The 27,754-nt window shown below is 40.5% G+C and overlaps 2 protein-coding genes across 3 annotated transcripts in view; both read right to left on the bottom strand.

The window, feature by feature from the left end:
• Positions 1–5,310, bottom strand: part of LOC121167696 (telomere repeats-binding bouquet formation protein 1-like) — a 33,101-nt gene extending 27,791 nt beyond the window's left edge. Inside the window, exons 1-2 of the mRNA XM_040997251.1 lie at positions 5,279–5,310; positions 5,147–5,196 (exon numbers count right to left, since the gene is read on the bottom strand). The gene's annotated coding sequence lies outside the window, so the exon portion shown is untranslated. The remainder of the gene's footprint in view (positions 1–5,146; positions 5,197–5,278) is intronic.
• LOC121167697 (NEDD8-activating enzyme E1 regulatory subunit) lies at positions 1,736–27,754 on the bottom strand. 2 transcript variants are annotated; one of them, XM_040997252.1, is made up of 20 exons: positions 27,625–27,754; positions 23,361–23,464; positions 23,198–23,258; positions 21,879–21,909; positions 19,733–19,804; positions 19,457–19,536; positions 18,439–18,548; positions 16,603–16,712; positions 15,050–15,112; positions 14,590–14,653; positions 14,182–14,273; positions 12,017–12,076; positions 11,770–11,903; positions 10,431–10,506; positions 10,113–10,152; positions 8,135–8,221; positions 7,686–7,778; positions 5,279–5,393; positions 5,147–5,196; positions 1,736–1,975 (listed from the first exon to the last, which is right to left on the bottom strand). In XM_040997252.1, exons 1-20 carry the CDS (start codon positions 27,675–27,677, stop codon positions 1,866–1,868), a joined length of 1,605 nt encoding a protein of 534 aa, XP_040853186.1. In that variant the 5' UTR covers positions 27,678–27,754; the 3' UTR covers positions 1,736–1,865. The 2 variants fall into 2 exon arrangements, with proteins under 2 accessions (XP_040853186.1, XP_040853187.1); XM_040997253.1 differs by having other exon boundaries at positions 23,198–23,261; positions 23,355–23,464; positions 27,625–27,718.

The following is a 27,754-nucleotide window of genomic DNA, read 5'->3' as shown; positions in this document are numbered from 1 at the left end:
CTCTGAGGTGGACATTACTGGGCTCCGGGCCAAGGGCCACGCATGGGTACATTCGTGATGGGTAGTCCTCCCTCACGACCTCCCTGGTGCTTTCTTCCTTTGTCCAGGGTATTCCATCAACTGATATCCCTGCCACATATTCCCAGCCTGACCTCAATGGTTATGATCCCAGCATCGTCTGTCTCCTCCACAATAAACACCAGGAAACCTTGACCCATTAGGGGCCAGACCAACCAAATTCCTGTATGGTAGATGCCGTCTTGGTTAATCTGAGATTTCATTTATCTACCAGCAGTCAATTTAGGGGCCTTAATTACTTAGAGTCCTTTAACACATTCTTCAGTCATAAAGAAATGAAATCAAACTGGCCACTGTCTCCCTCTACTGAATTGCCAGTTTGCTTACTTCCATGAATTCTTAGTGAGATTTTTATTGTTTCTTTATCCACTGACTTGTAAATTTTACAAGTTCAATTTGACTTTTATTTTTTAAGTTATTTGAAAAGTGAATAGGCAGAGACAGAAATCTTCCATCTGTCATGGGCATTAGTATCTTCATTTATATTCCCCAGTTCTTGCCCCGACGGAGAAATTTTCAAAGACATAAATAAGGTGCACAAGTGAGAGTGGTATTTAGTTAAGAGAGTGAATATACATTCACATGAATGTGGGCAACCCCACCTGGGGAGCTAGCTGTCATGAGTGGGCCAGAATTGCAGACAGCATTCAAGCATGGTCCAGAAACCAAGCTGATGTCACATGATGCCTCCTTCTCACAGTAAAGGTTGTTGCCCTGACTGAATACACAAACACGAAGTATGAGTGGGGTTTTTGTGTGCATGAGGCTTTCTGGGAGTTACATGGTACCTCCATGTGAAGCTTAACTCCCATTTGATCATTGTATCTTCTTCCTGGTCTGATATTAGACACAGGTGCATCATGGGAAAGTGGGTGTACTGCCTCGACAGGTAAAGGGGTGGAGTTGCAGTGCGATGGAATGCTACACAGACATTTTTTTAAAGTTCTCCAACTTTATGCATTCCTGATTCCCTGCCTCATTCCCAATATCACATCTACTGGTTTATCCCCAAATGCCCTTAGACAGTCATGGCTGGCCTGGGCAGAAGTCAGAAGTCCAAACTCCATCCAGGTCTCTCATGTGGGCAGCAGACTCTGGTCTTTGAGCCATCACCTGTTGTCTCCCAGGTTGTGCATCTGCTGGAAGCTGGAATCAGGTCCTAAGACAGAATTTAAACCAAGTCACCCTGATAACAAAAGATGCTGGTGTTCCAAGCAGTGTCTTAACTGCTGTGCCAAACGTCTGTCCCTAATCAAGTGAAATCTAAGATTTTATGCACAGTGGATAGAATGACTACATAAAAATTTAAGAATGTATACTCAGTAAAACCTAAGTTTAGATAACACCACATACATAAACAAAGTCTTATTTTCTGATAAAACTATACATTCTGAAATAGTCTTTAAAATTCTAGTTGTTTTAACAAATGTTCCTAACATATCCATAGCTGTAATCTGAATGTGGCTTAATCTGATTATTTACCATGGTAAGAAAAATATATATTTAAGTTATTTCTGGTGAAACCCAAAAGATATCCATGATAAGCAGCCTGACATAGCAATCCATCTGTTAATGAATTTCATTGGAAGGGACAGCTGCCAGTCTCTGGGAAAATGACTGCTTCCATCCCTCTCCCAACAGAGAACAAGACACATTATTACAAATGAGAAAAACGTTTATTAAGGAAACCATCTCACGGCTTTCCTTCAGCTTAGTTTTACAGACTACAAGGCAATCTGAAGACAACTACAGTTTCAATCATTAACATATAACATAAGGTGCTTATTCTACAACTGGAAAGTTGCTGAGGTTTGTGTCAAACCACTATAAATGTAAGTATTATTAAAAATTACAAATTGTTTGGTGATTACTTTGATAATCTCTTGAGCAGCAGCTCCTACAAAGAAAGAAGAGAAAAGCAAACCTTGAAAAGATTTTCAAGAGTAATATAAACATATTCAACTCTGCACGAAACCTTTGCCAAGGCAGTTATTTAAAAGTAATCCAAAACAGGCATAGCTTAGTGAGTCACATAAAAATTTTAAAGTATAATTTTTATAATAGTCTTATTTTAGATATTCCTTTTCTTATTTTATTTTATTTTATTTGGAAAGTAAGATATACAGAGAGAAGGAGAGACAGAGAGGAAGATCTTTCCTCTGTTGATTCACTCCCCAAGTGGCCACTATGGCTGGAGCTGAGCCCAACTGAAGCCAGGAGCCAGAAGCTTCTTCCACGTCTCCCATATGGGTGCAGGGTCCCAAAGACATTTGGGCTGTCTTTGACTGCTTTCCCAGGCACAAGCAGGGAGCTGGATGGGAAGTGGTGCCTCCAGGACATGAACCAAAGTCAAGACTTTAGCTGCTAGGTTATTATGCCGGGCTCTTATTTTAGATATTTCATACAATGCATATTATTATTTAAAACAATGAAATGGATCAGCAAGATACAGGAAGCAAACAAAAATTGTAACTGCAGCATGGCTGAAAGAACTTTTTAAATGGATAAAGAGGCAAAAGGATTCTCAAGGATACTCTTCAGTCCCAGCATTTTAATTTTTACCTTGTGCCTGTTTTAGACAAAAAAAAAAAAAGACAAATGTACATATGTTCTAAATGAATTTTTTAATTTATAAAAAAGCTACAGAAAAAACTATTAGGTTTCAGTAATTACTCAAAACAAGAGGACTGGCATCATAGCACAGTAGATTAAGCCACTGCCCATAACACCAGCAACCCATATGACTTGTGAGTTCAAGTTCCACCTGTTCTACTTCTAACCCAGCTTCCTGCTAAAATGCTTGGGAAACCAGCAGCAAATGTTCCAAGTGCTTGAGCCCCTGTCACTCCATGTGGGAGACTTGGATGAAGTTCTTAACTCCTGGCTTTGCTCTGGCCTAGCCCTGGCCACTATGGTCATTTGGGAAGTGAACCAGCATATGGAAGATCATTTTGCTAACTCTATCTCTGCCTTTTCAAATAAAATAAAAACTCTTAAAAAAAAAATAGGACCCCCAGCAGCATGGTAGTCTAGTGGCTGAAGTCATTGCCTTGCAAGCACCAGGATCACATATGGACACTAGTTCTAATCTCAGATGCTCTGCTTCCCAACCAGCTTCCCAACCAGCTCCCTGCTTGTGGCCTGGGAGGGCAGTTGAGGACGGCCCAAAGCCTTGGGACCCTGCACCCATGTAGGAGATTCAGAGGAAGCTCCTGGCTCCTGGCTTCAGATTAGCTCAGCTCCGGCCACTGTAGCCAGTTGGGGAATGAATCATTGTGTGGAAAATCTACCTTTCTGTCTATCTGACTTAGCAATAAAATAAAATCAAATAAATTTTTTTTTAATTTTTATTTTTTTCTTATAATCAGAACCTTTTTCTTTCACAACTATTTATAGACTTCGTAAAATTTAAGACTCTATTACATAATGTTTTAGGCAGGAAAGATACAGTAGGGAGAAAAAGCCAAAAAAGATTCATTTGCCCTCATGGATCCTATGTCTAACAGTAAGACAGATAATTTACAAAGAAATAGAATGTATAAATATCACATGGCCTTTACGGATAAGAAGAAAAAGCAAGGGAGGGGTCAAGGACAGCCTCAAAGAGATCATATTTAAACAAAATCTGGAAGAAGAGAAGGAATAAAATAGCATGTACAAGATGCTACAGAATACAAAGAGATAAAGAAACATCCATTTATGTTTTTTTCTACTACAGGCAAGTTCTAGTCATGCAACCTCTTTTTAAAATCTGAATAAGCAATTAATAGCTTTTTTCTATGAATCAGCTGATTGTTATTTTGGTACAAGATGTTGTGTTTTAGTTTCAAATAAAGTATCCAGATCCAGCCTTAATTTAGGTCTGTATTATTACACTTTAAACACTGAATATTAACTAGACCTGTATCTATTTCCAAGTGTTAATCATCTAGATGGAAAATGGCATAAGCAAACAGCTCAGTCTACAGAAGAGCACAAGCAGAAGAGGAAAATTTTTCTTTACTTTTTGTTTATTTGAAAGGCAGAGAGACAGATCTTGTATCCAAGGGTTGACCCTCCAAATACCCACAACAGCTGGGTAGGGCTGCACTGCCATAAGCTCCATCTGGCTCTCCCACGTGGATGCATGGACTTAAGTTCTTGACCCATCACCTGCTGCCTCCCAGGGAGAGCATGAGCAGGAATCTAAGTCCAAAGCAGAGGAAAGACTTCACCCTAGGTCCTTAGACATGGGATACTGGCATCCTAAATAGCAGTCTGACACTGCCATAACGTCTTCTCAAAAGATGTTATGAACTGAATTGTGTTTCCCTGAAAACTATTATGTTTTCTCTTGACATTTTTACCATGTGAGAAGTCACAGTGAGAAGGGCCTAAACCCAGGATTTAGGTGCTCACCACACCCTAACTTTCAATTTTCAGCCTTCAGAACTGTCAGAAACAAATTTCTGGTGTTCGTAAGTCACCTAGCCTATAGAATTATTTTTTCCCCCTAGCCTATAGAATTATGACACAGCAGTACAAACTAAGGGAGAGAAATAAATGAAGTGAAGGAAGGAGAAAGGGAATTTTTATGAATGAGATGGCATTTTCGAGTTGTGCCTTGAAGAACAGGTAGGTTCTAGATAGACATGCAGAAAATAGATGTTTAAGGTGAATGGACCCAGAGAAACAATGATCCAAAAGCAGAAAATCAAAGGGTATTTCTGACAGGAAAAAAATGAACTTGGTAGAAGTAATCAAAAAGTTAAGCAGAACCAAAACACAGGATCTTTAATGTCCAGCTAAGTTCCTGGCCTTATTTTCTGAGGACCCTAAGAATGTGCATTGTGCGACAGAGCACTGATTAAGTGAGGGACAGGATCAGAATTAACACCTTCAAAGAATCTGTGCTTATTCTGGAATTCCAAATGGATGTCAGAGGGACAGATGGAAGGATGGAGAACAGTCTGAAGGAAATCACTGCAGCAGGATACTCCAGTGAAAACAGCTAAGACAAGAGGACTTCATATTAAACTAGTAACTACTAGGTAACAACAGACGACAGTCGTCTCAGCTTGGAACTCACCCCCCAGGAAGGCAGCGATGGTGTGTGGCTCAGTAGCTCCATAATGACAACTACAGGAAAGAAAGACAGGTGACCTTAGTAGAGCCTGAGGATAGCTGGGAACTAGTCTTAAACGCCCTGACAGATACTCACAATTCATGGATATAATCATCTTTCACCATCACAGATAACCCATATTCCTGAAGGAAGGCAATGAGACAAGACTTCAACTTTCCTATGTCTTCTTCAACTTGATAATTAGACACTCCTAAAAATATATAAATATATATATACATATATATAAATTCATTTTCATTAAAGTAAGTATGACTCAAAATTAATGCCTACAATCTCTATTTAATTCAGGTTCAGCTGCTCTATTCAAAAAAGTAAAGCATGGAAGTTAAGATAAAACAAAAATAACGGAAAGTATGAGATCAGTATTTGCAACTATCATGTATCTATAATAAAAGACCCATTAAACCTTTTAAAATTTTGAGTTCAATTAAGGTTCCCTGTTCTACATCCAAAAAGCATGTGGCACATGATAATTACTTGATAAAATAATTGAGTAAATTAAAAAAACTTGCTCTATTTATACCCTTCATGCAAATTATGATGCTTTTTATTTATTTATAAGAAATTTAATGACTTTGAGGAAATAAAGCTACAATAACAGGTAATATTTATAAGACATTCATGGATGCTAGATACTGTCCATATATGTATATCTTTTAAAGATTTATTTATTTTTATTGGAAAGCAAATTTACAGAGAGAAGGAGACACAGAGAGAAAGATCTTCCAACTCCTGGCTCACTCCCCAAATGGCCACAGAGGCCGGAGCTGAGCCAATCTGAAGCAAGAAGCCAAAAGCCTTCCTTGGTCTCCATGAAGCCAACAGAGCACAATCTAAGTAATGCTTGGAGACTTACAAGGCAAATCCAGACAGTTTTGTCCCTTCCATTCGTTGCTTTTAGAGCTCTAACTTTAGAAAGCAAGTCATCATGTAAGAAGCCAACCCTAGGGGCTGGCATGATGGTTCAACTGGCTAATCCTCCACCTCCAAGTGCCATATCCCATACAGATGCTGGTTTATGTCCTGGCTGCTCCATTTCCCATCCAGCTCTCAGAGCTTGTGGCCTGGGAAAGCAATGCAGGGTGGCCCATATGGGAGACCTGTAAGAAGTTATTAGCTTTGGATCAGCTCAGCTCCAGCCATTGCAGCCATTTGGAGAGTGAACCAATGGATGGAAGATGTTTCTCTCTTTCCTTTTTTTTTTTTTTAAGATTTATTTTATTTTTATTGGAAAGTCATATATACACAGAGGAGGAGAAACTGAGAGGAAGATCCTCCATCCATTAATTCACTTCCGGAGCTGAGCTGATATGAAGCCAGGAACCCAGAGCCTCTTCCGGTCTGCCACGTGGGTGTGGGGTCCCAAGGCCCTAGGCCATCCTCGACTGCTTTCCCAGGCCACAAGCAGGGAGCTAGGTGGGAAGCAGGGCCACCAGGATATTGTGCCGGGCCCTCTCTCTTTCCTTCTTTCTATAAATGCCTTTCAATAAAAAGAAACAAATCTTAAAAAAAAAAAAAAAGTGAAAGAAAAAAAAAAAAAAAAAGGAAGAAACTTACCCTAGCATTGTCAAGCCCAAGCTAGTCATGTGAAAAAAGAAAGGCCTAAGCAGCCCTGGGATGTGCCCATTACCCCAGGTGACAGAGACCTGAGTGAAAATGTCTTCCTGCACATCTAATTCATTCATTCAGACGACTCCAGCACTGGGCACTATGCAACTCCAGGAACTGACCCCACCCCAGAGAAAGTTGCCAGAGCCCCATCAATCCATAAAATTATTAGATAATACACTAATTATTTCACACCACCAAGTTTTGGAGTGGTCTGATGTATACTAGGTAACTCAAATCTTATCGAATCACATTTTTTAAAAAATCAATATACACATGATATTTATTTATTTTATTTCTTCTGGTGTGTATACACATTGCTCTTAGGTCACCTGGCAATAGACAGGCAACAAGTTTTAGGATATGTATAGGATAAGCTATTATGCAATAATCCTGGACAACTAAAACTATCAACAAAGATAAAAAATATTCTATACAACTTTACATATTTGAAATTATGCCAATTCTCTAATTATTGCATTTACAGATAACAAAAATGTACACGGAACAAAGAAATCCCCATAAAAAATGTATACGAAATAAAGCAATGTCAAGAAGTCATTGGCATAAACCTCTGTGATTTTCCTAGTCCACTAAATTACGCTCAGTGTGCATCTTGATAGTAAATTATACAAACCGATAGAAAAAAAACAGCTTTTTTTTTACATGCATGTTACGACATTCCTCCTGCAATAATTTAGAACTAAACACTATTTGCAAACAGTTACACTTAAAAATCTTCACTGGTATGAACTATAGGTGCCATCTGATTACATTCCAGTACCACCTTGAAAACGCTATGAGAACATGCAAGATTCAATTTACATGTCTACTCAAGATTTTGCTATATTGGTAATTCACTTGGTATTCTTACCTGGGTATCTACCATGATGCTTATGAAATCTGTCAACAGCCCGCAACATTAAATAGAATACTATTTCATTATCTGGATTGTCCATTTTGGAAACTGCAGAGGAAAAATTCAGTGTAATTTCACTAATTCACAACTAACCATGTTAAGTTTACTACGTACTCAAATTTCAAGATAGAATACAAAATTACTACAAAATATTTAAGTATTTTTAACAATAAAATAGAAAATGATAAGTTAGCAGCACAAGGAGACACATCGAGATGAGATCCTATAGTCTCAGACACAATTTCAACTGAAGCAGTGGCATGCCGACCTCAGCTCCTACATACATCATACCACAGACAGCAAAACAAACATCATTTCATGTAAATTCAGTTTATACAATATGTAAATTAAAATTTGCATCTTTAAATTAAAATCAAGTTAGCATCAAAAGTTCTGATACTTACTAATTTCACCCTTGTTAATTGTATCCAACCCATATTCTTCAGCTAAGGATCGACATCTTACCACTCGAAGAAATGCAGAATTGCTGCCTGAACACAAGAAAGAAATCATGGAAACACTGGTTGTGGATAGGTGAATATTCTGAGTCAAAGGACAGCTAACAAATAGGATTTTTTTTCTTTTTTAAAAAGATTTATTTTTATTGGAAAGGCAGATATACAGAAAGGAGGAGAGACAGACAGGAAGATCTTCTATCTGATGATTCACTCCCCAAGTGACCACAACAGCCGGTGCTGAGCCAATCCAAAGCCAAGAGCCAGGAACCTCCTCCAGGTCTCCCACGCGGGTGCAGGGTCCCAAGACTTTGGACCATCTTACACTGCTTTCCCAGGTCACAAGCAGAGAGCTGGATGAGAAACGGAGCTGCCGGGATTAGAACCAGTGTTTATATGGGATCCCAGCATGTTCAAGGCGAGGATATCAGCCACTAGGCCACCGTGTCAGGCCAAGGAAATTTTCTATGTATCTTTCACAGATACAGAATGTAAAAAAATGTCTAATAATTAGTAGAGAAGACAATGGAACACAAATCCTCTTAAATTTGTATCCCTGGCATAAAACCAGGTCAGTACTAGTTAAAAAGGTGCCTCTCTGAGCTCCATTTTCATTTGTAAATTCAAAACAATACTATTTACCTTTTAGAGTTTTCTATAGATCAAATGTGACAAGCATATAAAATACAGAGCACAATGCCTGAAATGGCTCAATAAATGTGTTTCCATATTATGGACAAACAGTCCTAAAGAAAATAGTGTTACTACTGTGCTCTTGGTATTTAAATTTTTTTTAATGTTTCATATTATGGAAATTTATCAATAAGCCCTAACACAGACAGAACAGAATAGCAAACTCTCAAATAACCAACATCAAGCTTTTAGTTTACAACTGTGTAATGACACAAATTCAGAAACAAAGTGTATGTTACACAATGGCACAAAACAGTAAGATTGAGCCTAAATAGATACTGTGGAAAAGTCACGAAACAGGGAGGTTGAGGAAGTCTACTGTAAAGTAGGGAACATGAACACAGGCGTATGGCAAAATGGTTAACACAACAATTGGGATGCCTGTATCCCCGTATCAGAGTGCCTGGGTTCAAATCCCAGTTTTGCTCTCAGTTCCAGGTTCCCATTAATCTATATCCTGGTAGGACACAGGTGCTGGACCCAATTCTTGGGTCCCTGCTATCTATGTGGGAGACATCAGCTTGAACTCCAGGGTCCTGGCTTCAGCCTGGCTCAGCTCCCACCATGCTATGGACACTGGGAAATTGAATAGTAGATAGGTCTTTCTGCCTTTCTCTGTCTTCCAAACAAAATAAAAACAAATTTTTTAAAAGACAGGTAGTATGTAGAATATAAACCTTTGTAGAAACTAGGTATAATAGATTGAGGGAAAAATCTTCAGATGACATGTAAGAGAAATTTTAAAAATATTATTTTGAAAAAAAAATATTTTTAAACTTATTTCATGAATAAAAGAATATGAGTCATAGAGAAAACTGAGCCTAGCTACTCTGAAACTAGACAACCAGTTCTTAATTCCATCAGAGTCATTCAACATAGACCAAAATGAGTTTTTAAACCAGTACCATCAATGTATATGTAACTCAAGACTTCAAAGTCTTTAAATAAAATTTCCCAAATTAAAATTAACAAGATGAAAATAATTCTGCATTAATGATAATTTTGACCTTCAAGCCTTTTTGGCATTGTCATAGGTAGATATGTTCTACCGCAGAGACAGTGTTAAAGTATCCTCTACAGAAAGAGGGGGGAAAATCTTACCTAACAGCTATATATCTTTCCATTAAGACCACAGAAAATTCAGAATCCAACCATTTATATTTGGAACTCCTAGGAAATGTTCCTTGTGGTAAATTTTTTTTTTTACAAAGTAAAATAAGCCAAGTAGACTTACAGACCAACTTTAATTCTTTCTCTGAAATGGACTCTGGTGCCTGTAAAGAGATAAAGGCAGGTTTTTGCTCCAGTACAGCAAAGATGAACAAAGGATGGCACAAAGCCAATCACTGTTACGACGGGAAGACTTTCTCCAAGAGCTGGGAGGGTGCCTGAAAAACAGCATGGTTTGCCTATTGCTAACATTCACTCTAGGCAGACAAATGAGAGCTCTGTCGAAAGCATCACAGAGCCAACGAAACCCTTTCTGTCTGGAATTACATGATCAGGCTATACAGAGACGTACGGCAAAACCAAAGTGCGCCCATCAGCTTACCTGGCCAATGGACTGTAGCAATTTGGCAGCATGATTACCCACAGCAGCAGCATCTTTCTTTGCTTTTTCACGGTAACTAGGGACAGAGAAGCAGCAGCAACCATTAGGACAATTGTTACCTGGCAGAATTTAAATTATCACTCTGAAGCAAACAAATAATCTCTTTTCATGAGATACCATGAGTCTGGCAACGCATGAAATGTGAAAATACCAGGAAACACCACCAGCAGCACCTGGTAGAAGTTGGGGTTTTTCCAGGGTTGGCAAGAAAAACACCACTCCCCCTAAAATCCAGGCCCCCTGTATAACGAACGGAACCCAACTTAAAAACTTCTAGAGCGAGCCATGATCCAGGCCTCTGACTCAGGAACTGAGAAAACATGTTACTGAAGAACATGACTTACCTCATCCAAGTCAAATCCAAGGAAAGCTAGATATTTCAAAACTATTTATAAATTCATGTAAAAAATATTCTTAAGATCTATTTAGAAATGATCACTGTGTAAGCTAAACTATCTCCCACACTAGGCCACACTTTTTTCTACCTTCAGTTGTTTTTCCTCAAGCTGAAGTCACAGGCTAAGCCAACAAAATTAAGATTTGTTAGACAGTAACTGGCATGAAGGGTGGTTTGGGGAAGCAACATCCCTGTGTGACACCATTTGACTCTTGAGGAAACCAAACCAGCAGCCGGGGATTCATCAGTACCAGGGGAATAGTGACTGAGACACATCCCTGGAACAGTCTATGTGGGTTCCAGCTACTGACACCTGGGAGGTAGGTGTCTACCTGTTGTTTATGAACACATCAAATGCCAAAAAGTCCACCAAAACTAAGCTTTCACAGTTCTGTGATAGAGATAATATTGCAAGAGATGGCCAAGGTTCAGAGCAGAGGCTCTGGAGCCAGGCTTCATGGAGCTCAAACCCTGGCACCGTCATTTACCTTGTCTGCCTCTGTTTCCTCTTTGTAAACCAGAGATGACCACAGCATCTTTCTCACATGGTTGTTTAAACCCAACGCATGTGTTGTTAATTACTACACAAACTAGCTCAGAGCTCAGAGTAAGTGATGAAATGTTAAGTTTTATCATGAAATCTGAAAGTTCTGGAGGATATATAGGAATTCAATGCATGTTCCACTCAATCTTGCTTCAACCTACAACTTTTCAAGCAGAAAAAAAATCTTTGAAGGGAAAAAAAATTTCCCCTAAATTCTTTAGCTTATTTCTAAAGCAATGAGAGCCCTAACTGACTGATTTCTGAGTGATAAAATGTTCATCTTAAAAAAAAAAAAAGATTAATCTGTCAGTTAAAATTATTTGAGTACAGTGACTTACACATTTTGCAGTTTTATATATTTTCCTGAATCTGCAATCATGTCAGGAATTGTGCCTCGAACAGGTAAATTTCCTTGACCTTCTTTGGCCACAAATTCCTTTAAGGCACGAACTAGGATCCAAAATGATGGTGTCTAGAAGAATTCAGAAGAAATTAACATTCAGAGGCACCTTACATTGAAATGAACTTTTAGAAAAAAAATTTTTTTTTTTTTGAAAAAAAAATTTTATTCCTTACTATCATTACCTGTTTGGTGATATTTATGCAACGATCATCATTAAATATATCTTCAATACTGCTTGGGATCTAGCAAAGGAAACAAAACACTTATTAATACTAAGAATGCGTCCATGTTTTTTTTGTTTTGTTTTGTTAAATATTTATTTATTTTTATTACAAAGTCAGATATACAGAGAGGAGGAGAGACAGAGAGGAAGATCTTCCGTCCAATGATTCACTCCCCAAGTGACCGCAATGGCCGGTGCTGTGCCGATCTGAAGCCAGGAACCAGGAACTTTCTTCAGGTCTCCCACATGGGTGCAGGATCCCAAAGCATTGGGCCATCCTCGACTGCTTTCCCAGGGCACAAGCAGGGAGTTGGATGGGAAGTGGAGCTGCCGGGATTAGAACCAGCGTCCATATGGGATCCTGGTGCATTCAAGGCAAGGACTTTAGCAGCTAGGCCATGCCGCTGGGCCCTGTGCCCACTTTTGATGACAATTCTATTTCTTCAAATAAGTTTTTTGAATTCTCAAATTGTATCTTCTAATGAATGAACTTCTAATTTATTTGGTTTTATCTAGAATCAGTACCAGAGGGATTTTTATTGCATCATATATTAATAACTACACAAAATATAGGTTTTGATTCTAGTATGTGGAAAAAAGAAATCTCTTAGTGGGTAACTTCCTAACTGGCCTTTGTACTTTCACTTAAAAAAAAGATTTATTTATTTTTATTGCAAAGTCAGATATACAGACAGGAGGAAGAGACAGGAAGATCTTTCATCCACTGATTTACTCCCCCAGTGGCTGCAACAGCTGGAGCTGAGCTGATCCCAAGCCAGGAGCCAGAAGCCTCTTCTGGTCTCCCACACAGCTTGCTGGGACACAAACCAGTGCCAACAAGGGATCCTGGCATGTGCAAGGAGAGGACTTTAGCTGCGAGGCTGTTGTGCTGGGTCTGTACATTCACTCTTTATCCCTGACATTCTGATTGCCTCAGAAGAGCCAGAATGATGATCTTTTAGAAATACAAAGTCTATTAGTCCATTCTCTGATCTAAATACAATCATCCACAAGGCCCCAGGATGATCTGGCCTTCTGGCCTCAGCTTCTTCAACATTTTCTGCTGGCTCCACTTCACACCAATCACACAGGGTTTTTTTCCTGGGCCCTGAACACAAAGGGCCTCAGCACAGGTGCTCCTGGTCCTTGGGCAGCTACCAGACAGACATACCTCTGCAGGTCATTTCAACCAGGCTTCTGCTTAAAAAACTCTGCCCTCATAAAATTGCCTTCCAGTCCTAGACCCCCTCCACCTTATTAGGCTGTCCCTCTTTGTTCTGCTCTAATTTTGTTCACAGCAACTGGTACATTTCTATGTGCTTGCTTACTTACTGTGCCCTAACCATCAGGACATTGTATTTTTTAAATTGGGGTAAATTATATATATTTAGTGTGAAATCAACCCTAAGTATACAATTTGATGTTTTCTAATTAAGTATACTTATGTGTTTTCACCCATCAACCCAATTAGGATATAAAATTTATACCTCCCCAGGAAACAGATATGCAAAGCACACACCTCCACCACTTAGCAACAATGCCTTTTTGTGTGTAATGATAACTGTTTTCCTAATGTGAAAACAAAAACAATTTTACTCTTTTAAACTAATAAATTTTGAACTTAAACTACCCAGGTGTGTTATTCCAAAGCTCTTTGGTCATAATCAACATCAAAGCCGTAATAAAAGAAAAGAGATCTGAATTATCCTCTGAATTATCCTCCAAATAATGTTATAATTAACAAAGAACATCTTCTATTATGTCCAAATAACTGCTGTAAAACAAATGCAGAGAAACACAATTTGATTTTCAGGCAACACTATTTTGGGCCAACAAAACATCACCTTCATTATATAACTTTTACTTCTAGGCAGTTACAATTCACAAGTCACGAATCTCAACTAAGTCGTATGAACTACTGTTATCAGCTTTATACGCTGAAGCTCTGACATTCATTTTAACAAGGACTACACAAACTCTTATGAACATAGTTTTAAGCTATATCAGAAATGCTTTTTTCCAACTATGTATTTAGAATCAGAAGACATTGATGGAAATCATGATAATCAACTATTTGCCGTCAGAGGGCATCTTAGATGAATCCCACGGCCACCCTTTTCATACCTGTGTTGTATTAAGTGCAGTGTTCACATTTTTAATAGCTTCTTCAAAATTCTCCTCATCTTCAGGAGTCCCGTTTTCATTCTTTAGGATTCCTATCAGAACAGGAACTAATTAGCAAACAGTAGCCCTTTTCTTCTCATGCCTGTTTCCTCAACAACACAACCAACCTTGTCAGATTCTGAAGGCAGCAGCATCTTGGAACTTAAGAAATAGAGCTTAGCATCATTCCTTCAAATCATACAAGAAGTGGTTCCTCCACCACCCCACCCCCAGAAAGAGGAGCAAAACAAAAGCTCAGAATGTCATCCTCTGATGAAAGTATCAATAGAAATCCCATCGATGTTTACTTGAAGCAATCTGACTTCCAACTTTATACAATATTTCATTATATACATCCCATACTATTACCTTGTCTAATCAACTCTCTGAAGTCTTCTTTTTCTTTATATGTTTTAGGTATTCGTCCATTTGTCTATATTGGTTTAAAAAAATTTAAGAATCTAGTTATAAAACTCAAAATACGGAAATTCAGAGTCCAAAGTCTTCCCCATCCTCCACCTGAGATTTCCTCAGTCTGTACCTCAGTAAAATCAGGGCTCACCTGACAGAAAACAGAACCTGTGGGCCAGCCCTCTACATTCACCACCCACTGTCAGTTCCAGGATGACATTTATTCAAATTTTACTTTGTTAATAAAAGTATCATCAACCACAGAAGAACTGCTCAGCTTAAAATTTAAAATACCCATTTGCTCTAAAACCTCCTAAGGGGAAAAAAATAAAATCAAACACTATTCCACATAAGGAAATCTGTTATAATAAAGTAAAAACAATCACACAGAATTTCTTGTTTAAAAAAAAAAACTTACCTCACTACACCACTGAGCTAAATATTTACCAACGATCACAATCCATGGAATATGGCTATGGTCCTAAAATTGAGATATAAAGAAAATGTCAGTATAAATTACCATAATTCTTTATTAAAACACATTCTTAATAAAAACAGCATTTACGATCATCTAGTATATTCAAAGCAGTGGACAGAAAAGAATGAACCGGCTTAATAAAATTTACACATTTTATTGAGAGGCAGTGTTCAAATGAATCATGGATGGCAAGGTATGTACTATGACTGTTCCTATTTCACAAGCAAGAAAACAGTCTCAAGGGTTACAATGACTCAGATTGCTGGATTTCAGACATCAATTCTAGAGGAAGAGAAAAGGACCAGGCCTAGCACTGTAGCCTAGTGGCTAAAGTCCTCGCCTTGCATGTGCCCAGATCCTATATGGGCACTGATTTGTGTCCCTGCAGCCCCACTTCCCGTCCAGCTCCCTGCCTGTTGCCTGGGAGGGCAGTGGAGAATGGCCCAAGGACTTGGGACCCTGCACCCAAGTGGGAGACCTGGAAGAGGGTCCTGGCTCCTGGCTTCAGATTGGCTCAGCTTGGGCCCGGCAGTGTGGCCTAGTGGCTAGAGTCCTTGCCTTGAACGCACCAGGATCCCATACGGATGCTGGTTCTAATCCTGGCAGCTCCACTTCCCATCCAGCTCCCTGCTTGTGGCCTGGGAAAGCAGTCGAGGACAGCCCAAAGCCTTGGGACCTTGCATCCGTGTGGGAGACCCGGAAGAAGTTCCTGGTTCCTGGCTTCGGATCGGCATAGCACTGGCCATTGAGGTCACTTGGGGAGTGAATCATTGGACGGAAGATCTTTCTCTCTGTCTCTCCTCTCTGTATATCTGACTTTCCAATAAATAAGTAAATCTTTAAAAACAAAAACAAAAACAAAACAACAGATTGGCTCAGCTCTGACCATTGCAGCCACTTGTGGAGTGAATTATGGGACAGAAGATCTTCCTCTCTGTCTCTCCTCCCCTATCTATATCTGACTTTTCAATAAAAATTTTAAAAATTAAAAAAAAGAGAGAGAAGAAAGAAGAGGACTCTTTATGTTTCCTGAGGAGCCAAATAAACTTGGTCAATTTAGTTAAATGTGAAAAACAAATACATTCTTTATCTACTCATTATAAATGTCATGATTTCTGTAAGGAAGAATACAGTTGCCTTCATAATTTCCAAACACTAAAACTAAGCTGCAAACGGAATCAATTTCAGCAAACACCAAACCCAAATCCCAACTTTTCTAAAGTACAATCATTTGTTGAGGAAAGAGCTATGAAGAAAAATGTCTGATTTCTTGACCCAGTTGACGAACTTTTAGTTTATATACTTCTTAAAGTTTTTTTTAAATTAGGAGGGAAAATAAAGTTATTAAAAATAAACATAGTAAAACTGTACAGAGTAACCTATATGATAGAAAAGTGAAAGTTTATAATACCTTCCCATTTTAGTATAATTCAGAAAAATCAGGCTAAAAATTTTTAAGTCTATCTAAATGGTAAGGGCACAAAACTACGAACCTTTTTTTCCATATGATCCAAATCGTAAGACTGAAAATGTTCTCGCAGTTCAGGAAATGGCTTGTCTAGGCGTAAGTCCTCCAATGCATTATCTGGATGAGATTCTATTACTGTGAAGCAATTCCAAAAGGGAAGCTTAATTAAAAACACTGCTGGCACAAGAGCACCTTACAGGAACTTAGAAATCTGTAATTTGCCCTCCACTCAGTGAGACATCCCAGACAGGGAGGAGGTGGCAAAAAATGGAAAGCCCACATATAAATAATAAAAACTCCAGTATGAATGCAGATGGGGCTCTCAGTTTTTTTCTAAGATGCCCATGTGGCCTACCGAGTGTATTTTATTTCCAATAAACTTCTTCAATATTAAGAAAGGAAGAAGGAAGGAAAAAGGCAAGGCAGTAAGGGAAAAAAAGAATAAAGGAAGGAATTTCTAATTCTTAATTTTCGGGACCTACAAGATTTTTGCAATGTTATACTTTACACATAGCAACATGCACAAATTTTGATGGCTTGTTAGTTTTAATGAAATTAAAAAACAAAATTCCTTAGAACAGAACTGAGGTTAATTGTAAAGTAACACCTAACAATCTACTCTCCTTTTGGCCTTCAAAAGAGAGCTCACTGCCTCCTTAATAGATCTCTTCCCTCAAAACCCAATGGTCATCCTGACTTCCTGCTTCCTAGGCTCCCACGTCAGGCGGTCCCCACCTCCTGACCTCACTTGGCACACAGCATCCACATGGGAAGGCACACAGAGAATTTGGAGCCAGGCCTCCTCCTGTCACTTGTTAGCAACATGATCTTATACAATAAGTCAGGTAGTAATAATCTCTGTCTCAGCACCATCAATAAAAAGATACAGCACTTTCTCAGAAACATTAAATACATTAAATAAACAATCCACATAAACAGGTAGGTATGCAGCAAGCAGAGGTATCTTCATCATTATCTAACCCCTCTCTCCCCATCCTATAACATCTTTCCTAAGTCAGGGGTTTTCACTTGCTTTTACCTACCCCCCCAGTCTTTACCTCTATAAATTCATTCATTCCCCCTCTCAAATTCAGAGTGACTCACCTTTTAAAAATAATAATTTTTTGGTCACTTGTCAATTTGTAATTCTTAAATGCCATCCCACTCTCACCCTCACCCCAGAAACTTCTGACAGGCCGCTCCCTATCTGCACAGGTGACACTCCCCAATGATGGTACCAATGTGAAGAACTGTCACTGCACCAGCAGGGCGTGTGGCTCATCGCCAGCACAGCACAGGAAGAAAACGCTTCCTTGAGTGTTAAAGGCACAAATGTACACTGACTGAAAATTTATGAGAACCTAAGTTAAAATTACACAGAGGCTAACATCATCCCTGAGTTGATACAGGCCTGCCTTTGGTCTCTCCTAACACTGTCTTCAGAAACAATACGTAGGCCAATGCCTTGCTTTTCTGTGTGGAACTGGATTGTGATGTCTGCATGAAAGACTGGAAGGGGAAAAACAGTGTCACTTCTGTGGCAAGGTGATTCTTACACACCGTGGCTCTCTCCCATGGCAGCCTTACAAACTCCATGCGCGTTAGCAGGTAAAAGAGGAAAGCTACTTGGATAGCTGCTGGGCATCGTAAGGAGGAAGAGGCTCAGTTGTTATCTTCCACTTTCTATCTTCCTGTAATACCACTATCTGAAGAAAATAGTGAATTAAAAGCATACTGAATCTGATAATGACATGCTGCTACAAACTGTCTTTGTAATTTAAAACTGACTTCTTAAATTGTCAAGTTTCTAAATCTGTAGCTAAAGCAACCAGCGGAGGCCCCATATGCGCCTCAGTTGTACCTGTATGTTCTTTTATGATGATCCTCATGTAACCAACCAGTCCATATGTCCTGCAGATCAAAAGAGGGATCTGGAAATTCCAGAGGACATCTGCTAGATGAAGTAAAGTACTATAAAGGAAAGCAAAACAAAAAGGAAACATAAGCAAATGGATATATATGAAACATGCCAATACAAAAATGCCTTAAAACAAAGCAGCTTTCTTACTAAATAACAAATGCAGAGATATATTCATTGCATTAACTTAAGCAGGTCAAGAATATACCAAAAAAGCAAGCAATTCCACAACAGTGCAGACTCAAAGAAATGTGTACAGCCCTAAACTGTTGTATCATGGAGAATGTTATTGAAAAGATACTTTCCAAACAAGTCTATGACAGACAATAAGACTTTAAAAACTGAATTAATACAACACACCCCAAATTCCTATAATCAACTTTAACTAGTTTTTGCTTTTGTTTTTGCTTTTATTCACTTAAGAGGCTGACTGGCAGACTTCCCAACTCCTCACTGCACAGATGTTAGCAATGGCTGAGATTGATGCTAAGAGCTAGGAGTTCAATCCAGGTCTTCCTCATGGGGGCAGGAACCCAACCACTCGAGCCATTCCCACTGTGAGGCCACATTAACAAGAAGCTGTCATTGGGAGCTGCAATGGGGGACTGTACACTGTACTCTGACGTAGGACAGGCATCCAAGCCGCAGTCTTCGCCACAGGCCAAGTCCCAGCACCTAACTAGCTCACTAAAAAATAAATTAAATAAAAAAGAAAAAAAAAACCCACAAAAAATAATCACTGTCCTATTTAACTGCTCTAAATACATTCAAAAAAGTTTTGTACCCCCATTCGTCTCTTTCCCATCCCATATTCCCATTGCTCAAAGATGTAAAAGAGCTTCAAGTGAAAAGTTTCTATAGAATTTAAGAATTTTAGAACTGAATCTTAGACTGTCCAGATACAATAAAACCAAGCAAACCTCAAAGATTAAATTAAACACACATCCACATGAAAATTTACCTTTCTAGAAGTTGAGTTGCAATCACAACAGTAAACCTACAGAAAAACGAAGGATCATTGTCTAGAAGGTGTTCTGGACTCTAAACAAGACAAAGGGAAAAATCCAACAATTTCACAATCATATTAAACATGGCAGAAAAAGTTAAGCTGTTTTAGAACAGATGAGGCAAAGATCCTAAACATAAACGACACAGACATAAAATTCTAAATCTCTAAGGTTTTGTATTCTTATACACTTATATTTCAGAAAAGTAATAATGCATATATATATTGTACCTCTTCCACAAAATTTCCAGACACATCGCTGTTTAGTTCTTGTAACAATTCCATGGCAGCTTGAGCTCGGTTCTTTTTAAAAATAAAGTATTTGGCTTGAATTAGAACAAACTTAAGTACAACATAATCTCCCTATTTACAAATCGGGCAAAGCACACTATAAAACTGTTCAATTTCATACACAGGCATGACAATTCTGCTTGCTATAGTGGTTGAGACTCAATCAGAATATTATTTAAAATGGAGTTAAACATTATTATCCAGAATTCTTAGGCGATCACATTATTTGCACTCTGGTTTTCTGATCAAATGACAAAAAAGCCCTGAGCATCAGACAGGGATATTCTGGATCAAGTTTAGAGTCATTCTAACTTCCCATACCTTCAACACTTCCCAATAATAGTCAGTGATTAGCAGTCATTTCCACTCAGAATATTCATTTAACCGGTACAATCTAGTAAGATTTCTTATCTGGGGCCCAGCGCGATAGCATAGTGGTTAAGGTCCTTGCCTTGCATGCTCCGGGATCCCATATGGATGCTGGTTCTAATCCCAGTGGCTCTGCTTCCCATCTAGCTCCCTGCTTGTGGCCTGGGAAAGCAGTCAAGGACAGCCCAAGGCTTTGAGACCCTGTACCCATGTGGGAGACCCAGAAGAACTCCTGGTTCCTGGCTTTGGATTGGCTCAGTTCTGGCCATTGCGGTCACTTGGGGAGTGAATCATCGGACAGAAGATCTTCCTCTCTGTCTCACCTCCTCTCTGTATATCTGCCTTTCCAATAAAAATAAATAAATCTTATTAAAAAAAAAAGATTTCTTATCTGAAATAAGTATTATGAAAGAATCTTATAGCTAAAGTGAATAAAACTTTTATTAATAAAAGTTTCCAGGAGCCACATTGTGGCTCAGCAGGAAAAGGTGCTCACTCCAACACTAACATCCCATATGGGTGCAGGTTTAAGCCCCAGCTATCCGCTTTCTATCCACCTCCCTGTTAATGACCTGAGAAAACGAGAAGAAGATGGTCCAAGCACTTTGATCCCTGCCACTCATATGGCACACCTGGATAAAGCCTTATGGTGTGAATTAGTAGAAGATTTTTGTCTCTCTCTCTTTATAACTCCACCTTTCAAACAAATCAGTAAATATATTTTTCGAAAAAGTAAAAGAAATTAGAACATGTTTTCTTAGGTTGATCCTATTTAAAAAATAATTCATTCTGTGAAAGAACATTACTAAAGATTTAGCTTTGATGTGGGATACAGACAGTACTTACAAATTCCTTAAAACAAAACAAAATAAAACTATTACTTTATTTGATACACAGTATGATAGAGAGAGAAAGAGACAAAGAGATCAAAAGAACTTCCATTCACTGGGTTCACTCCCCAAGTGGCCCTAATGGCCCGGTCTGGGCCAGGCTGGAGCCAGAAGCTTGGAATTCCATCCAGTTCTCCCACATGGAGAGCAGGGATCAAAGTACTTGGGCCAAAATCTGCTCCCTCCTAGGCATATTGACAGGGAGTTGAATCAAAAGAGGAGCAGCTGGGATACGAACCAATACACAGTAGGAGATACCAGTGTCACATACGAGGGTAGCTCAACCTACTACATCAAAACATCTGCCTCCCTCCTTCTAAATGGTTAAACTACTGGGGCCCGGCACGGTGGCACAAGTGGTTAAGGTCCTCACCTTGCCCGCCCGGGATCCCATATGGGCGCCGGTTCTATCCCGGCAGCCCCGCTTCCCTTCCAGCTCCCTGCCTGTGGCCCAGGAAAGCATTCGAGGACAGCCCAAAGCTTTGGGACCCTGCACCCGCGTGGGAGACCCGGAAGAGGCTCCTGGCTTCGGATCGGCATAGCATTGGCCGTTGGGCTCACTTAGGGAGTGAATCATCTCCTCTCTGTCTCTCCTCTCTGTATATCCGCCTTTCCAATAAAAAAATAATAAAAATAAATCTAAATGGTTAAACTACCAAACACATAAAGATCTATATGATTAGGAAAACAAGCTAACTTAGTTTTTTTTCTTCTCATAGAAATGACATATGCCACGCTCTTTTAAAAGTCAAAGCTTTGCAGATAATTAAGTCACAGTGGTATAATCCAATGCTTACACATCCACATTCTATAATTTACTGGTTTACCTTGCCAATACTGCTTCTTTGAAGGAAAAAACTAAAGTGGAAGAACAAAAAAGAAAAAGATTAAAGGTATATCTTACTATAAGGAAAAGCTGTTGGTAACAGTGCATATATTTCATTCATAGTATACAAATCCTGTATCTCAATGATGGATTCTAATAGTCTTTTCAGATGAAGAAAATCAGGTGAAAGTTATAAACAAAGACAGGCCAGTAATTCAAATTTTCCAAACATATATACTACAGAATACAAATTTAAGAGAAGCCTTGAAAGTAAAAAGGTTCCCTGGCAAAAGTTTGACCACCACCAGCTTATGGCCCCTGCTTGGAAATTCATCACACACACACACTCTGAAGTCTTAGAGCAGAAGACTTCTAACCTCATGTGGTCCATTTCTCAAACTCCTCTGACCCTGGAATCTTCTGGCCCACTTAACACCTATTCATGCTCCCTAGAAGCAGAGGTCACGGTGGATCATGCCACACTGAAGCATTCACCTTTGCAGGTAACTGGGAGATTCATCCAAGCTTCCTCCCATGCATTCCCTCCTGCTGGCCTAAGGCCCAGCTAGGATGCAGGTGGCTGCAAGGCACTACTTTGTGGCATGAATTCACTAGCTCCCTAACAAAAAGAAACCTTCCTCTGATCACATCCTGCTCCAACCAAACAGGTAAGCAAAGCAAAAGCACCGGGACTAAAGAGATCCCAAAGCAAAATATCAACTAAACCCCAGTTCTTCTTGCATTTTTTCATTGTTGCTTACTGACCAATATTACGGGAGATCCCAGGCTTCAAGACCCTGAGAAGGTAAACTTGAAGTCCAATTGTGAGAATGCTCTGAGAATCTAAATATGATAACTGAAGAATGATACTCAGGCCATTGCTAAAACATCATTTTTATAGCATGCGTAGTATAGCAAAAGCAACCTGAGCTAATCTTAGAAGACACCACAAATTAAAGGTACCACCTTTTGTTTTTGTTTTACCACAAATCAAAGGTAATTCAAAAATGTATTATTGTTCATTATGGCCTAACACTTAGGAATCAGTGCAAGGGCTTAAGAAGTAGCCAGATTTCACAAACAGACACAATGACTACTTCTTCCCACTAATATCAAAGACCACAGACTGCATGCCTTTTATTAATGGTCTACCTGTTAGATACTGGACTAGCAGTTTACCTGTACTAACTCACTTCCCCCTCATCACAACTCTAAACAGGAAGAGCAATTCCATCAGAAAGTGAAGGTCACCCTGACAGCCTCAAGCTCCCAGGACAGTGTGCCATCTTCCCTGCACGGATTTGAAAAGAACAAACATACTTGTTTCCAGCATCTTCTCCACTGACCAGATTGCAATCCACAATTGTAAATGAACCAATACCTGGGAGAGAAAATGAATACCGGGGGGTCAATGAAAAACAGGTGCTTCTCGTTCAAAATGTTAAAGAAATAAGTTTAGAACAGAATTGCCAAGCGGCATTACCTGGTAGTACCAAGTTTTTAAGAATTTCAGTACCCGTAGCTGTTGCATTTATCAGGCAAACATGAGCAGATTCTAAAGCTTCTTGCCCATGGTCACCCCACAACCTGCAAAACAAGACACAATTCAATATCTTTAAGAACTGTCACAAAAACATAACTTTCTTACTCAACACTGACCTTGATCTCTGAATGTCTTGTGCAGTGTAAATGATGTGACAGCCACACCAAACTCACGAGAGAGGAATGCAGGTTACTGAGGGATTGACGGTTGAGAAATTTAAGACTCAGGTTGATGATGTCTCAAACAGTTTTAGGGCAGAGCTAATTCACAACTAGAAACCTGGGCCTCCCACCTGGTTCCTTACCTGTTACTTTTTTTTTAATAATAACCACATAACCTGCAGGACAGAAGATCTTTAGATATATTCACCAACACAAAGTGTCTTAGACTTAAAACCTAGTCTCTCCTCTAACTCATTTCTCCTTAAGTTACTAGTGCATCTAAAATCTTTACATTGTAATGTCTGCAGGAGCTAGCGAAAGCATTACCCAGAGGCTACTCTGCTTACAATCCAGCTTCCTGCTGATGTGCCTTGGAAGTTCACAGGGGACTGTTGCTAACACAACATCCGCATAGGATGTAACTCCTGGCTCCCGGCTTTGGTCTGACCCACACCTGGCTATTGTGGCTTTTCATCCACTAATGGATGAAAGATACGTCTACCCTTCTCTCTTGTTCTGCCTTTCAAATAAATAGTATCGAGTGAACATTTTAATAGGATTAACAGGCACATGCATTAATGAAGATTAAATAAGGATTAGAAACCTTTGATACAACCTGATTCATGTGGGGGTATCATTAACAGGACAAGATACAGACCACACAAGGATGGTGACTTCTAGGACAATCTGATTCACTTCACCCAGGAAACTGCTGTTTGGTCATGACAGTATCAGTTGACCAAGACTAGCACAAAGACTTAAAAATTGCCTTCTGTCACCCTAAGTTGGTTCATGCTCCAGAACTTATGACAATAACCACTTCACAAGTGTTCGATCTGTTAATCATCCATCACTAACTCCAGCTACAGCACCAGAAGACTGCTGGAGTCCCATGTCTGGCACAAGACAGAAGACGGCTAAAGGGCTATCAAATGAAAGAATAACCTGGAAAAACCAGATGGACTGGGAAAATCCCTTTATTTCCATGAAAGTAGGGCACACAGAAGACACCTGACCTATGTAGTTGATGGCCTGGGTAGTTGGAATGTTATCCTAAGAACACTGATGCTGAGTACAGCACGGTGGCAGAATCCTCACCTTGCATGCACCAGGATCCCATAGGGGTGCTAGTTCGTATCCCGCCTGCTCCACTTCCCATCCAGCTCCCTGCTGTGGCCTGGGAAAGCAGTGGAAGATGGCCCAGAGCCTTGGGACCCTGCACCCACGTAGGAGACCTGGAAGAAGCTCCTGGCTCCTGGCTTTAGATCAGCTCAGCTCTGGCCATTACGGCCACTTGGGAAGTGAACCAGCGAATAGAAGATCTTTGTCTCTCTCTTTCTCTCTGTAAATCTACCTTTTCAATAAAAAGGAAGGAAGGAAGGAAGGGAGAGGATGGAGGAAGGAAAAGAAGGAAAGAAGGAACAAACACACACATTGGTGCCTCTCCGCCTTAAATGTTCCAAACAAGGGTTCAAATAGGAAAGCAATCTTTTCGCTCACTCTTGCCAGCCTCAGTAGAACCAAACCCTTGTAAATCACTAGTTGGCTGGACTTTTTTTTTTTTAATCTCATGTACTCTTTATTTATTTCATTTTTTCATTTTCATTTTATTTCGTATTTTATTTCATTTCTTCATGGTGCTATGATTTGTTTTTGTCATTGTCGTTGTTGCGGTTGTTCTAACTCATGCCAGTTTTAACTCATTTTGTTCTAACTCATCTTGTTTCATGGCTTCTCAATTATGGAAATGTATATAGTAATGGAGTACTGGGGTCCACCATATCCAGATGTGGGGGTATAATGCAACATTCATTCCTGCTTCCAGACGAAAAATGGATTCCCAATGAAACTGTTGGAAATGTGTAGACAATGGGATGCTGGACTGTCTGATATTGCCTGTACCAGCAATGTCAGGGTACACTTAAATAAGAGACTGATGGAATTGTGATTCCTTATGAAGGACTATACCATTGTAATAAAATGAGGAAAAATCTATCGGGGGGTGTGAATTTAGGGGGGAATCCCAGTCTATAAGAAACTGTACCACCCAATTCAAAAATTCAAAATAAAAATATATAAAATTTTTTAAAAAATGATTTAATTTAAAAAAGCAAAGTTGGGCCCAGCACTGTAGCCTAGCGGCTAAAGTACCTGCCTTACACACACCAGGATCCCACTAATTCCGGCAGCCCCGCTTCCCATCCAGCTCCCTGCTTGTGGCCTGGGAAAGCAGTCGAGGACGGTCCAAAGCCTTGGGACCCTGAACCTGCTTGGGAGACCTGGAAGAAGCTTCTGGCTCCTGGCTTTGGATTAGCTCAGCTCCAGCTATTGTGGCTGCTTGGGGAGTAAACAAACAGAAGATCTTCCTCTGTGTCTCCCCTCCTCTCTGCATATCTGATTTTTAAATTGGAAAAAAAAAAAAGAAAGAAAGCAAATCTTAAAAAAAAAAAAAAAGCAAAGTTATAAACAGTTGAGACAACTTATTCTTCCATCCATTGGGCTCACTCCCCAAGTGCCCAGCTTCATTCAGATTTGCTACATAGGAGTAGGAGCACCCGGGCTGTCTTGTACTACTTTCCCAGGAATGTTAGCAGGGAGCTAGATGGCAAGTGTGTTCAGACAGGACTTAAAACAGCACCCATATGGGATGCTGGCATCGCAGGCAGCAGCTTATCCCATTTACTACAAAGCCATTCGCAGACAACGTTGCTTCTAATTGCTTTCCTCTGACATTCTTTCTGTGAAAGCTTAAGTGTGGCCCTTCAATAGGAGGGCTTCAGTAAAAACCTGCATGTGTCCCAGCTGTTTAAATAGCCTCAAGACAGCGGCTAGCACTGCGGCATCACGGGTAAAGTCACCGACTGCAGTGCAGATATCCCAAATCGACACAAGTTCAAGTCCCAACTGCTCCACTTTCAATTCGGCTTCCTACTAAGAGCTTGAGAAAAGCAGAAGAAAGCCAAAGTGTTAGGGTCCTCACAGTCACGTGGGAGACGGAACCACGTTTCTGCCTTCTTGCTTCAGCCTGGCCATGTGTGGTTATCTGGGGGAGTGAACCAAAGGATGGATGACATCTCTGTCTCTCCCTCTCTTCTTTGAAAAACAAAACAAAAAAACTTAAGTGGGCTCTCTGTTCAGCTCTCAGCAAAAGAATAAAGTTCCAATCCTTAGGAACCTATTGCTCCTGTAACTGCAAACTATGGATGGGCCCCGGAAGGAGGGTGCCAAGAATTACTCTAACTTCCAGTGCATCAACATGACAACTGCCCTCCCACACACACACTGACCGGGCAGTGCCAGAACAGGCGAGGGTAGAAGTGGCCAGCTACCACCTAGCGCTTCACACCCGCACTGTCCCTCCAAGTAGCCACTGGTTCCAGGTGGCTATTGCACACCAGGAACGTGGGACTCTGAACTGAGACATGCTGTAAATGTGCCGCAACTGCCACATCGAAATGGTTGTACTTAGAGCATGCTGGGTTCAATAAACCATTAGTTTAAAATGGCTTCACCTTTTTTTTTTTTAACTTGTTAATGAGGCTACTGGAAATTTTGCAGTTGCAAACATACGTGGTTCACACACTAGGAATCGCATTTCTGGTCTTGTTACTGGACAGCGATGACTCGGAACAAAACCTAACGCCCAGGGCCGCTCTAAGTGTCCGAGATGCGGTACTCTGGGTCCCACCCCCACCGCCAATTCTACCAAAACGAAGCGATGGAGGGCAGCACCGCGGCGAGGCGAGACGGGCCGCGGCCCTGCACACCCGGCTGGACGCTGGGGACCGCGCACCTTGACCCGCACCCCGCGCGGCTGGCGGGGGCGCCCTTCTGGGGACGGCAGTGCAGGTGCTAGCCGGGCTCTCCAGGCCCCGGTCCGCAGCCCGGAACCCGGAGCCCTAGTTCCTGCACGGCCAGGCCCCGTTCCGGCCTGGCGGGCGCCCTGACGGAGGCCCCCAAGCTTCGTCCGCGCGCTTCAGGCCCGGCCCAGGCGCAGAGGACCCCGCTGGCCCGCCCGCTGGGCTCGGTGAGGCCCGGCTCACCTCAGCTGCCGGTCGTACTTCTGCTCCTTCAGCGGGTTCCCCGACTCTGCCATGGCCGCGCCCGCCGCGCACAGGAGAGCAAAGCCGCGGCCGAGCGCCACCACCGGCTCCACGAACGCGCAGGCGCCCT

This window comes from Ochotona curzoniae, unplaced genomic scaffold, assembly GCF_017591425.1.
Source record: "Ochotona curzoniae isolate NIBS_2020 unplaced genomic scaffold, NIBS_Ocur_1.0 patch423, whole genome shotgun sequence".
Taxonomy (NCBI): domain Eukaryota; kingdom Metazoa; phylum Chordata; class Mammalia; order Lagomorpha; family Ochotonidae; genus Ochotona; species Ochotona curzoniae.
This window is presented reverse-complemented; position numbering and strand designations above follow the sequence as displayed.